This window comes from Arachis hypogaea, chromosome 17, assembly GCF_003086295.3.
Source record: "Arachis hypogaea cultivar Tifrunner chromosome 17, arahy.Tifrunner.gnm2.J5K5, whole genome shotgun sequence".
Taxonomy (NCBI): domain Eukaryota; kingdom Viridiplantae; phylum Streptophyta; class Magnoliopsida; order Fabales; family Fabaceae; genus Arachis; species Arachis hypogaea.
In genome coordinates, this window is record NC_092052.1 from 9171349 (window position 1) to 9183920 (window position 12572).

A 12572-nucleotide genomic window follows, 5' to 3' on the forward strand; every position below is an offset into this window, starting at 1 on the left:
ACTTTGGTGACAAAACTCAAATGACTAGATTAGATTAAAAAAAGAAAAAGAAAAAAAAAATATTTTCAGTTTCCTTGTTGTTCTCCTTTGTTTCTTTCTTCCTTTCTTTTACTGGGTCAGTTTTTTCCGTTTAATGTTGTCATGGTTTGGTTTCTTACATATAGATAACAAGAAACCTGCACCCACCATATGGAATTTAGAATTTTCAATATCATGAGCTGTGTCCTTTCATTTTCTTATTTTCCATTTTTGGTTGCAAGTGGCAGTTACCTATCTCTTTGACTCTCATGATTGAAAGGTTTTACTTCCGAACCCTGCTTTATAGTTATTACTTTGTTCCAAGCAAGAATAAACGAACTAACCATTCTTGTTTTTCAAATCCTGCAGCTGCAGCTTCAGCTTCAGCTTCATTAGTATTTGGTTTCATCTTTTCTGAGTTTCATCGAATCTAATTCTTACTTGCTTTCAACGCCTTCTTAGGTATGTATGTGTGTATTTTTGTTTCTGCTTTGCACCAATTCCTGAATATGCCTTTTGAATTTTGATGTTACTTTTCTGAGATTGGTTACCATGATTTTTTTATTATGGATCTGTTGAATTTTGTTTAGAATTAGATTTTGGGGTTTGACCTTGATTATTTAATGATCAGTTTAGAATGATCTGTTTATATAAAGTTTGTGTGTTGATATTCCATGTTCTTTGGATCCACTTGTAATTTGCCAGGGAATTTTTAGGGAATTTTTAGTACTTATCTCAGCTGGTTCTGTTTATGCCCTTGCAGTGTTTGTGAAATTGTTCTGTAACATTATAATTGGTTATGAGGTTCTGATCTTGACTTGAGAAAAGCTCAGAGTACAAATATCAGAATGGTTGTTGACAATTGTAAAGATGAAATTGAGGAATCTAATGGAAGTAATAAGGAAATGGAGTTCGTTTCGATAGATTTTTCAACTTCAAGAAGAACGTTGCTGAGCAGCGAAAATCCCCAGAAGAAATTCCAGGGCACCTTGAGTTCCATTCCCAATAGGCTCAATCTCTTCAAATTTGGTTCTGCATCTGCGAAATTCAAGCGGCTTGCAACCTCGAAAGACCAGATTTCACAGGCTGTGCCTTCCCCTCATGGCTTGAGAGGAAGGTTCAGCGGGATGCTCTCTAAGAAACTAGATTGGGGTTCACTCAAGAAGATGTGCATAGAATGGTTTAGGGACCCAATGAACATTGCCCTTTTTGTGTGGATCTTCTGCGTCGCTGTTTCGGGTGCAATTCTATTCCTTGTGATGACTGGAATGTTAAATGCTGTGCTGCCGAAGAAGTCCCAGAGGAATGCATGGTTTGAAGTGAACAATCAAATACTCAATGCACTGTTTACACTTATGTGTTTGTATCAGCACCCACAAAGAGTCTACCACCTTGTTCTTCTGTGCCGATGGAGTCCGAAAGATATCTCAAAACTTAGAAAATTGTATTGCAAGAATGGAACATATAAGCCTCATGAGTGGGCACACATGATGGTGGTGGTGATTCTCCTTCAGTTAAACTGTTTTTCTCAATATGCACTTTGCGGTCTAAATTTGGGGTACAAAAGATCTGAGCGCCCAGCAATAGGAGTCGGAATATGTATGTCTTTTTCGATTGGTGCAGCTGCGACTGCTGGTCTATATACCATTCTTAGCCCTCTTGGTAGAGATTATGATTCTCCAACAGACGAAGAAGCGCAGGTTCGAATTTCTCCTGCTCAAAAGCCACAGGTGAAAACATTTGAGAAGAAATATTCATTTGCAACCCATGATCGTCAAAGGGTAATTGAAACTAGACCTCAGTGGAGTGGAGGAATACTTGACCTTTGGGATGATATCTCTCAGGCTTATCTATCACTTTTCTGCACTTTTTGTGTCTTCGGGTGGAATATGGAGAGACTAGGCTTTGGAAATATGTTTGTTCATATTGCCACTTTTATGCTGTTTTGTATGGCTCCTTTCTGGATTTTTATATTGGCTGCTGTTAATATTGGGGATGATACTGTTAGGCAGGCTCTAGTAGCTACTGGGATTCTTTTGTGCTTTCTTGGTTTACTTTATGGTGGATTTTGGAGGATCCAAATGAGGAAAAGGTTCAATTTGCCTGCTTATGACTTCTGCTTTGGTAAGGCTTCGGCTTCTGATTGCGTACTTTGGCTATGCTGTTGCTGGTGCTCTCTTGCTCAAGAAGTTAGGACTGGGAATACCTATGATGTTGTGGAGGAAAAATTCTCCTTGAAAGAAACTGATATTGGTGAACAACCACCGATTTCTCCTTTGCCGCGCGAAGATGTTGCATCTCCCAACTCCGGCACAAGTTCTCCTCTGGGTACCAACTCTTCCCCTTCTATGATCAAACCACCTAGCCCTCTAAGTTCAAGCAGTGTCTTCAAGGAATATCATAGTCCAAACAGGCCACTATCTACTGTAAAAGAAGAGAATCACGAAAGACGGGAAGAGGGAATGATGAGCCCGCCAATACCACCACTATTACACAGAGAATCTCCCTAATCCCTGGTGTTTAAAGGCAGGGTCTTCAAAGTGCAAACCACTGCTTGCATTTTGTATATGACACTATGTGGGATACTCCACTAAGTTTTTAGAACATTCATGTAAATAATTGAGTAGATGTATGTGTAAAGTGTGAACTTGAGGGTCTTTTTTTTCTTTCCTGAGATTTTCTGTGTTTTTGTTCCCACATATGAAACACATCTGTAATAATAGGCATTAAATAATTGTGGAGAGGATTAGTTATGTTCCTTCTTATGAGAGTGTGAAGTTATTGCCTTAATGATTGTGGATGATGAATTATTCTTTGATACTGTTGATTGATCATAAGTCATACATTTATGAAATCATTGTAGAGCTTTAGAGACAATTTACACTTATTGTGTTGAGAGAATGAGAATTCAAGGGCAAGCTTTTGTGTTGTGAATGGTGATGTTCTTTCAAGCCCCTACTTGGTTCTTTTAACACAGTAAAATGTGGCTCACAGTCTTCATCATGAAATAGGGAGAGGCCACATTAATGCAACAGCTTAGTGTTTGTCAATTTTTCTTCCTCACTTATTGTATGGTGGTTCATTCCTCATATGATATAAAACATGACAGAAACTGTTATTGGATCATAGGAGATGCAGTTGCCAATGCTTATTTGAGACCTTGTTTATTACATTTTCTTATATAGATTTTTTATATTTTTTTCTTTTTAGATTCCAAAACTTAAATTTTCAAGGCCATTGAGAAAAAAAGAATAGAAATTATATTGACAAAATCATCACAAAATTCTTCTTCATATATAATTTTTCAGAAAGGTCTATTATATTTGTTTAAATTAGATATTTGTTCATGACAAAAAAAGACAAAGACAGATATTTTTTTTATGTTTTAATCCAAGGGCACCCTTCACCCTTGATTCAAGGATCATTGGCAATTGAACTTGAACCCCATGTCTCAATCTATGATCCATTCTTTTATTCTTCCAATTCCATTATCATTTCCTTAAAATCTCACACCTTTCTAATTCCACCACCAATAACAAAACCCATAAAAGAGGGGAAAAAAAAAAACCCAAGACATTTTCCATCGCTAACTTCTCAAAGATCTAAACTTTAACATTAAAATAACAAAACCCAAAAAAATCCAATCCATTATCAACCATTTGCTTTTCAAAAATCTAAACTTTTATCCATTTCATATATGGGAAAATCAATTCTCTCTGCGGTTAGGTTCCAAGAGTTGTGTCGCATCGTTTCATCATCTGCGAATGGGAATGCGAGGAGGACGGCGACAGCACAGAAGCAACAACCACAAAGGATGCAAACAAACACGGTTGCTGTCCCTTCTCTAAAACATGGTAAGATGGGAACATCGGAGGAACAATGTCGGATGCCACTGTCCCGTGTGGTCGCAGATTGTACCAATCGGTGGTTCCATGATACCCTTAAGGAGGCAAAGGCTGGTGACACCTCTATGCAGCTCCTTGTTGCTCAGATGTATTTCAGTGGATATGGGGTCCCCAAGGATCCTCAAAAGGTTACATTTTTTTGTTCATTTCTTTGTGTTTTATGTTAGCATAGTTGTGAAGGATCAGACTAGGTGCAGTTGTCTTTGTAAATTTTCATATCTGAGAATTGTTAGTTAATTTGACTAAATTGTCATCTATCTTTGTGTATAGTTAAAAATGGTTAGATAGCAATTTAGTCATTTGCAGTTGATAATTGAAAATGGTTATATAACAATTTAGTCTTAGTCACTGGTATACACATAACATAACTTGTGAGTTTCCACCTTGTGAGAAATGTTATTGTTACATGAGATATGTAAACATAACTTGATATAGACAGAAGTACAAAGTCCTAGCTTGTGAATGTTGGAGAGAGAAAAACTAATATATTAGTTATCTTTTTTATAATGTCTTTGTACGTTAGCATTTTTAGTGTGTGGGATTGGAAATGAAACTAATGCATATTGTTCAGAATTAGAAGGTCCGAGTCACCATTTGTGATTGGTATTCGGTGTTTGGTGTTGACATTATATGATTTCTGAGTCTAGCTCAATTGGCAATCTAGATCCATAGCCATGGGTGATTTGATTGTTGTGTGCCATTTGTTTTGTACTACCCTGCTTTGGAACTTCTGGTTACTTAATATGCTGTGATGAACTTGGTTTAAAGGGAAATGTTTGGATCGATAAAGCAGCTAGAAGTCGGAATTCAGTTTGGAAAGCATGTGATAAGCATATAGGTAACACTCGATTTTTATGGGTTAATAGATTGCAGCATTCTGTGTCGTAATTTTCCTCGTCTTCATGGAATTTTAGGTTACAGAACTAGTGATTCAGATTCATATGGACTGGAGAACGATGCTAAGTAATCCCCATAGTTCACTACCACAGGGGTAAGGGGTAATGATAAGACTTTAATGCTCCGTTACCAGATTCAATTTCAATTTTGTAATTTCATTTTTGTAATCTGTAACATGTACTATATGATAGTTTATACATATTTATTATAGCATCAAAATAACAAGGTTCTACTTCAATGATCTCTCTTGTGTCTATATGTAGTAAGCACATGTACTGCTCATTTTCAAGGAGTTAGAGAAACTTAAACATCAAATATAATGTCATTTTTTTCATACCTGATGGTATGTGAATCTTCCATATGTTTCAACCTCTTCTGTAAAAATTGTGTAGAATGTTCATGTTTTTGTTAACTTTATCATCCAAGCCTTCAATAAAAATACAAAAAAGAATGGTTCTGGTTAAGTTAATAGCTGCTACATATACATGTAATTTGTTACAAGTTACAACAATGACACATTATATTGAATGGAAGAGGCAGAATTTTATTTTGCATTTGGCATTTTGATGATGTTATCTAGCTTCTCTCTTGTCCTTTCTCCATTCCCATGGCTTCTCTGGATTCTTTGAGGCCCATAATCCAACTCGCTTTGCTCTTGCTTGTTTTTCCCACTAGAATAAGAGCAATATAAAGTTTAGATATATAGCTTTGGGACAAAGAAATGAAGGAAACCAGAAAAAGTAGTATATCACATACTGTTTCTAGTTCTGGTCTTTTGTCATAGGCTGAGTAGTGCCATGCCAAACCCTTCTTCAGCATCATTTCCTTATCATAAAAGAAAAGCAAAATGAGAAACTCAAAAGCAATCCTATGTTATATAGAGCTAAATTGAACTAACATGTATTTCGTTATTTATTTAATTGCATTGATTCAAGAATCTTCCAAAGGCGACCGTGACAAATGAACAAAAAATCGAGAGAAAGCACAAACCGAATTACCTGTACAAAAACGCCATTACAGTAGAGATCGCCGACATAACGACCATAGCGATCTTCTCCATATACAAGGACCCTCAAAGACTTTCCTTGAACAATCTTTGTTAGTTCATTTTTAGCTTCCTTTCCATATGGCATTGCACTTTCAGGAGCATCAATTCCCCTGTACGAATTTTCAAGTCCAATGAATTCTTACTAATCTGAAACAAAACTCTTGTCTTGTTAGTTTGATCATTAATTACCTTAGTCGAATCCGGTACTTCTTAGCAAGGACTTCCTCATTTTGATGAACAATCACCCTGAATAAGACAACAATTACTAACCATTTGAACAAAAACTAAGTAGCTTTTGGAGCATTTGATATTTAGAACTGGGAAACTCCTAAAAACCAACCGATATCCTGAGTCGATAATCTGTTGGTGAAGTGCATCCGCTTGTTCATAGTTCCTCCGAGCACGCGCTGCTGATCTTTGCACTGCTGCTGCGTGCACGTTGCCGGGGACATATGCTGATTCCCTGGGGTCTGTTGTGCTAACATACACTGTTACAGTATCACCATCTGCCACTGCTTTTGCATCAACCTAGTCCCATTGAGATATTAAATTATGTCAACTACCAAATTTTAAGCTTGATTGCACATATCACTCTAAATGTTATGATAATACTATAGATTTGGATATCTGCATAAAATACACTAAAAATGTACCCAAATTAGATTCAAACATAAACACTACTCTTACTGGCAAGGTGTGAAATTCAAATTTCACTCCATCTGGCAAGGATGTAGGGGGTTGAGCAGCTACTTCAACAAGGGTATGAGGTAGTGGAAGACCATAGAAAGCCAGTAATCCCTATAAACAAACCAAGATAAGTTTTTCCCAATTTTTTTCTAAGATTTGCTTTTGTATGTCAAAAGACACATTCATTGCTGGAACACAAGTTTGTAATTAGTACATGCAAACCTCAACATCTGCTTTTTGGTGTCTCTTCAAGGTCTGAATGACAAGCCTAGCTGCTTCTTCAGGTGTCTTTGGAGGGGGTTTTGATTCTCTCCAAGCATCTACTAACTTTCTATACCTTCAAATTTAGGTCCAAAAAATTTGTAAAAAGAAGAAGAAAAACCAGAAACTGCACTAATATATATACAATCATAATAATAAGTCAACAATTCAGTAATCAACTCAGCGTAAAGAATGTGATTAATACCAGTTAGCCTGAGCCTTCTTAGAAGATACAACATGATTGCTCAGCCCTTCCGGGACCTAAACAAAACACAATAGGAAAATATTAAAAAAAAAAATACAGATCTCACAAAACCGGCGTAGATTAGCTGAAAATAACACAATTAGGCCTCGAGTGCGCCGCGCCATTGTAGATTTGGAAAAACTCGAGTCAACTCATATCGGTTTACAAGCTTTATTGTTCAAGTTTACCTAAGCTAGCTCATTGCTCCACATGAGCTTAGATGAATTCCCAATTCTGATTATCTTGTTGGTAAGTACTTAAGACCTGTTTCTTTTTATGTTCTTCTCAATAGAGAAAGAACTTGACTTTCTGAGATACTTTGAGCAGAAGTAACTAAATAATCAAAACCAAACAAGCATATAATCCTAACATGCTTTCTCTGGCTTCAACAACTAACTATCTCAAGAAATATTTCTTAGTTTCTCACTATAACCAACCAGCTCTAAACATAAAACAAGCTTATTCAAACATGAACCTAGTTCCAAATTAGGGTGTTGTACGGGGTGGCATTATTTACCTGAGAGGTGATGTCAAATTGAAAGAGATCATGGGCAAGTGCCGAAACGCCGACGGTGGCGGAGGAGACACCGTGTGGCCCAAGTGATCCAGAATCAGCTGCTGAGGGCTCGAAGCACTTCCCACACAGGAACCTCAATGCATTTCCCATGGTTGAATTTGAAGCTCAACCCAATCTTTGTTTTTTAATAAAGTATGAAAATTGATGAACCAAATTATGGGAATTGATCAAAGTTCGAAACTTTAGATGCAGAAAATGCAGAGAGGGAAGGAAAAGGGATCAGAAGAGGAGAAAATCTAAGAGGGGTTGCGGCGAATCTGGTTACTGGAATCAGGGGAGAGGAAACACATGCCAATTGGAAAAGATAATAAAAATGTAATAGAATGACACGTGGAGCATTTTGATTTGCTGATGCTAACTATATATTAGAGAGTTGGGATTTCTATGTCAACGGTTTAACGTAAATTTCTGGGTAACACCCAACACTTTTGCTGTGTTTTGGAGCGTGAAAGCGCGTGAGATGTTGCGTTATGACGTCAGAAAGTGAAAACCTTGGTGAATTTTCAAAAAATATCTCCTATATTAAAAAAAAAAACTGCAATAAAAATGTAAAAAAATAAAATAAAATAAAATAATCCCTTTGACCTAGATATAGATTTTGACAAAAATATCTTTTCAAATATGGTAATGAGAACAACAACTAAAAAAATGTTTTATTTAACAAAAATAACACATATATTTGATCGAATCTTAATTTATTTAGCCAACGATTAATATTTTATGAAATTATAATTTAATTCTATTACAATTTTTACTATTTTCATCTCCATATTCATTTGGTTAGAATTAAATTAATAATTTCTTAAAAAATTAATGGTTGATTAAATAAGTTAACGATTAATTAAATAGTATATACATTTTGTCAAATAGACTGTATTCTTTTAGGATCATTTTATTGTTTTAATTTTTTCATAAAGATTTTGTCAAAATATGTCTTTTTAGATATTAAAATTGTTATTTACTAAAAAAAATATTTTTTTAACATCTTTTTTGAAGTTTTTATGTTTTTACTGTAATTGTTAGTTATAGAATTATTTTTATAAGTTATTTAAATAAGGTGGAAATTAAAGTACCGTAAACTTCACGTGAAGTTGATAACTAAGAGCCATTAAATGAAAATTTAGTCAAATTATTTAACGATTTTGCAAAAACTCAAAACAGAAATACTATCTAAAGCTAAACTAAAAATCACACAAATAATTAAAAAAAAAAAAAAAAAGACTCTCCTAAGAGACCTTTATTTTTTCAGAAGACTAATGGCACCCTACTTTGGTCAGGATAGAAAAATAATAAAACATACGTGTATACTGCATAAGCCAAAGTAGGGTCATTTCAAGGTACAATCTTATATGCATAAAAAACCTTTTGGTGTTCAAATATCTTGAATAATATAAATTATTTCGAACTGTATCCTACCAATTACTTAATAAGTATTAGAGTGGAGATGATATTTAATTTAGAAATAAGTTGGTGAATGGTGAAGGATATCAAATCTCGTAAAAACTGTTTCCTTCTATACAAATTTAGTTATGCCAGCACCACCAATGTTTCATAGTTAAAATAGAGAGTAAAGTATTATTTTAGTTTCTAATATTTGAATTAAATTTGAAGTTTATTTTTAATATTTTAAATATTTTATTTTAATTTTAAATTTTTTTAATAAATTTAATATTATTCTATTATTAAATTTGATATGAACAAATATTAATATATTAAAAATATAATAACGTTCGATTTCAGTATGTAAATAAAATTTATTTTTTAACGAATCATTAATATAAATAATTTTTCTTAAATTTTAGAATTTTGACGATTGATTACTAGAGTTTTATATTTTATACGGAAAAAAATTGAAAAAAGAAAGTGTTATAAAAAAAAGTTTTGGTTATGTATATTTTTTTAACATATGAAAATAAAAAAATATGACTTGATTAAAAATATTGCTAATGTTCATGTCACTTCGCTAATTATTTATACTAAATTTAAAGGTGGGACAACATTAAATATATTTAAAAAAATTTTAAATTAAAATAAGACGTTTAAAATGTTAGAAACTAAATTAAAAATTAGTCCAAACATTTAACACAACTAGTACTTTATCCTAAAATAAAATATATGACAATAATAAAGGTCACAAGAATTACAAAACTTCCACAACCCTACCTGGAACGACAAGTTCCTCGCCAGCGACACCTCCGGAATCTCCGTCGCCATCTACGCCGTCGGCACCTTCCGCCTCATCGGGTAGGTTTTACAAATTCATATAGATAGATGATCATGAATAGTTTATATATTATGTTTCTATGGGGAAAGAAAACTTGTAATAATAATAATAGTAAGAGAATTGATTGTGAATTCAGCAATTGGGTTGAGGTTGAAGATCTTGTTCCCAAGGTGTTGCATTCTTGCCATTCTTTTGAAGAACTCTAATCACTTCTTCTGTAGTCACATTACCGGTAACAATGACCTTGTTTAGCTGCTTGTCCACATTATAAGTTTCAATATCTGCAAACCCAAGATTCCAACATTACTTAAGAAACAAAATTAAGCTGTCAAAGGGTAATTGTGAAGTTGAAACCAGAGACAACTTAACTAACTAGAAATTAAAGTAAAATGGTAGATTCAGAGCCAAGGTTTATTTATTAATATGATAATTATTCTATAATGAAGTCATACTATGTAGTTCTATAAGCTTAGGGAATGAATGGATTAATGAAATTACCTTCAATCTTCTTGATGGCCTTGAGAATTTTCTTGATACATTCATCACAGTGCAAACCAACCTTTACTTCTACCAACTGAACCAAAAAAGAAAAAAAGAAAGAAAAATAAGTAATACTGATCAAAGTCCTCTGTTGAAAACTAAACTAAATGATCCAATAATTGCTTATGGATGTGACATTGGTTCTTAGACTCTTACATTGGTCATTCTGACTTCTGAGGAGAAAATTAGTAACAAATGTTTCTTTTCTTCTGCAAAGGCCTTCAATAAAGGAGCAAGTTTGTTTTTAATGTATTGAACAGATTGTGAGATTGAACAAAAAGATTTATATAGAAATAAGGAACATTGCATGTAGGCGAAGATGGAATTAGATTCTGTAATTGGATTATGGCATCCTTTACTTTTGTGTGAACAAATTGAAAAGCTGATGAAAACTTTATTCCTAGTTGTTATTGATTTGGGAGTAATTGGAATCCACTCATTCAGCAAGTTGGCAACCACCATGAACCTGCCGAGTTTTGTCATCAACACCCAACTGAGCTTTCATTAGATACCTGACACCTGTTTTTTTTTTTTTTTTTTAATCTTTCACATAAAATATTAATTTTTTCTGGGATATACTATGATATCTCATGATCACCGTTCATTTTCTTTTCAGCTTTGTTTTATTATTATTATTATTAGTATTAACAATCTTTTAAAAGTCAACCCAATGATATATTTATTAACAATTTAATTAGGAACGTCTGCTATTAGATAAGGTGTACTGTGCATATGTTTAATTTAGATAAAGTACTATTTTCGTCTTCACACGTTTGAGGAGAATTTTATTTTGATCTTTAATATTTAATCGTCTTATTTTTATCTTAAAATGTTTAAAATGATATTAATATTATTTTATTGTCAAATTTTTTACTAATATTTAATAAAATTAATGTATTATTAATAATATTTTTATTAAAATTACGTTTGCTCAATTTTTTTTCTTAATTTCATCCTTTCAATAAACTTAAATTTTATTTTTTTACTTCCTTCTTTTTTCCCTTCAAACTCCTCTCCCAAAATTTGAGGAGAAAGAAAAAGAGAATAAAAAAATAAAATTTAAATTTGATAAGAGGGTGAAAGTAGAAAAAAAATTTAAATAAACGTAGTTTTAATAAAAATATTATTAACAGTATATCAATTTTAATTTTACCATTTTTAATTTTATATCATTCTATTATGAAATGAATTGATATAAGATTTATCTTCCATCTATTACATAAAGTGAATTAGAAAAAATTTAATGCATCTTTTTATATATATATATATATATATATATATATATATATAAATAGCAAAACATACAGTTCAACAAGCCCAAATAAACTATAAGATTGACAAGTGATTACACACATTACCTGTAAGTGTATTTGTGCAACTCTCTAACTAAATAATAATTATTAGGGATAAGTACTGTTTTGATTTTTAAAGTTTAGGGTCAAAATCAAAATCATCCATAATTTTATTTTTTATTTAAAATTGTCCTCAACGTTTTATTTGGTATTAAAATCGTTTTTTCAAATAAAATTTTTCTAAAACGACAAACATACCCATTTTACTTTTTATGATTTCGCACGAAATACTTCATATGTTCATTTGTCTCTAAACCCTCAAAACATTAACCACAATGTTTCAGAAACTAATATAAATGCTTCATGCCCTAACCCAAAATCGGAAACGATGAAGGCTATTCTTGGAGAAAAGAGAGCAGGTGAATGCGATTTGTTCGAAGGAAGGGTCTTGAACAGTTAGTTCGCCAGTAATCGCAAAGTTGACGTAGGTATGATTTTTCTCCTTTTATTGACTATGGTATCTCTCCTCCTAGTAGTTAGTTTCAGATTTGAGGGTTTAGGTTGCAGTTTTTGTTGATGATTGAATGGAGACCAAATGTGTTTGTAGTGCACTAGGGATTAATATCTCTATGAAATAGGGATGTATGTGTATGTTTTTTTTCTCTTCTAATTTAGTAATGTGTTCTGATAGTTGTTTACTAATAGGGTATTGGAGAAGAGGATGGGATATCTTAAACTAAAGTTCTATCATGAAGTATGGTTTAGTTATGATAAAGGGCCATTACAGTATGTGAGAGGAGAAATAACAGTTATAAAACATATTGACTGTGATCGGTGGTCTTTGTTTGAAGCTTATGCAGAGTTAAAGCAGTTTGGTTA

The 12572-nt window shown here is 33.0% G+C and overlaps 4 protein-coding genes across 5 annotated transcripts; 2 read left to right on the top strand and 2 right to left on the bottom strand.

Annotated features, from left to right (window-relative positions):
- LOC112766458 (uncharacterized) lies at positions 1–2895 on the top strand. Its single transcript, XM_025812357.3, has 3 exons — positions 1–298; positions 388–480; positions 782–2895. The coding sequence occupies exon 3, from the start codon at positions 867–869 to the stop codon at positions 2526–2528; it is 1662 nt and encodes a 553-aa protein (XP_025668142.1). The 5' UTR covers positions 1–298; positions 388–480; positions 782–866; the 3' UTR covers positions 2529–2895.
- Positions 2896–3364: 469 nt separating this feature from the next.
- LOC112766461 (uncharacterized) lies at positions 3365–5061 on the top strand. Its single transcript, XM_025812360.3, has 3 exons — positions 3365–4051; positions 4692–4761; positions 4838–5061. The coding sequence occupies exons 1-3, from the start codon at positions 3716–3718 to the stop codon at positions 4888–4890; spliced, it is 459 nt and encodes a 152-aa protein (XP_025668145.1). The 5' UTR covers positions 3365–3715; the 3' UTR covers positions 4891–5061.
- A 62-nt stretch (positions 5062–5123) lies between these two features.
- Positions 5124–9943, bottom strand: LOC112766459 (staphylococcal-like nuclease CAN2). 2 transcript variants are annotated; one of them, XM_025812358.3, is made up of 10 exons: positions 9801–9939; positions 7578–7752; positions 7022–7077; positions 6778–6892; positions 6556–6666; positions 6209–6396; positions 6058–6114; positions 5819–5978; positions 5577–5645; positions 5124–5491 (listed from the first exon to the last, which is right to left on the bottom strand). In XM_025812358.3, exons 2-10 carry the CDS (start codon positions 7725–7727, stop codon positions 5393–5395), a joined length of 1005 nt encoding a protein of 334 aa, XP_025668143.1. In that variant the 5' UTR covers positions 7728–7752; positions 9801–9939; the 3' UTR covers positions 5124–5392. The 2 variants fall into 2 exon arrangements, with proteins under 2 accessions (XP_025668143.1, XP_072078388.1); XM_072222287.1 differs by lacking the exon at positions 7578–7752 and having other exon boundaries at positions 9801–9943.
- LOC112766460 (copper transport protein ATX1) lies at positions 9644–10840 on the bottom strand. Its single transcript, XM_025812359.3, has 3 exons — positions 10558–10840; positions 10360–10435; positions 9644–10142 (listed from the first exon to the last, which is right to left on the bottom strand). The coding sequence occupies exons 1-3, from the start codon at positions 10708–10710 to the stop codon at positions 9994–9996; spliced, it is 378 nt and encodes a 125-aa protein (XP_025668144.1). The 5' UTR covers positions 10711–10840; the 3' UTR covers positions 9644–9993.
- Between the last annotated feature and the right edge of the window lie 1732 nt (positions 10841–12572).

What these genes read in the sequence shown, in the direction of transcription:
- LOC112766458 (XM_025812357.3), top strand. Translation starts at nt 867, where the DNA reads ATGGTTGTTGACAATTGTAAAGATGAAATTGAGGAATCTAATGGAAGT.
- LOC112766461 (XM_025812360.3), top strand. Translation starts at nt 3,716, where the DNA reads ATGGGAAAATCAATTCTCTCTGCGGTTAGGTTCCAAGAGTTGTGTCGC. An exon ending in TCCCCAAGGATCCTCAAAAG is followed by an intron (nt 4,052 to 4,691) that starts GTTACATTTTTT and finishes CTTGGTTTAAAG; the next exon opens with GGAAATGTTTGGATCGATAA. An exon ending in AGCATGTGATAAGCATATAG is followed by an intron (nt 4,762 to 4,837) that starts GTAACACTCGAT and finishes ATGGAATTTTAG; the next exon opens with GTTACAGAACTAGTGATTCA.
- LOC112766459 (XM_025812358.3), bottom strand. Translation starts at nt 7,727, where the DNA reads ATGGGAAATGCATTGAGGTTCCTGTGTGGGAAGTGCTTCGAGCCCTCA. An exon ending in AAGAAGGCTCAGGCTAACTG is followed by an intron (nt 6,893 to 7,021) that starts GTATTAATCACA and finishes CTAAATTTGAAG; the next exon opens with GTATAGAAAGTTAGTAGATG. An exon ending in AAAGACCAGAACTAGAAACA is followed by an intron (nt 5,492 to 5,576) that starts GTATGTGATATA and finishes CTCTTATTCTAG; the next exon opens with TGGGAAAAACAAGCAAGAGC.
- LOC112766460 (XM_025812359.3), bottom strand. Translation starts at nt 10,710, where the DNA reads ATGCAATGTTCCTTATTTCTATATAAATCTTTTTGTTCAATCTCACAA. An exon ending in CAGAAGTCAGAATGACCAAT is followed by an intron (nt 10,436 to 10,557) that starts GTAAGAGTCTAA and finishes TTTTTGGTTCAG; the next exon opens with TTGGTAGAAGTAAAGGTTGG. An exon ending in GGCCATCAAGAAGATTGAAG is followed by an intron (nt 10,143 to 10,359) that starts GTAATTTCATTA and finishes TTGGGTTTGCAG; the next exon opens with ATATTGAAACTTATAATGTG.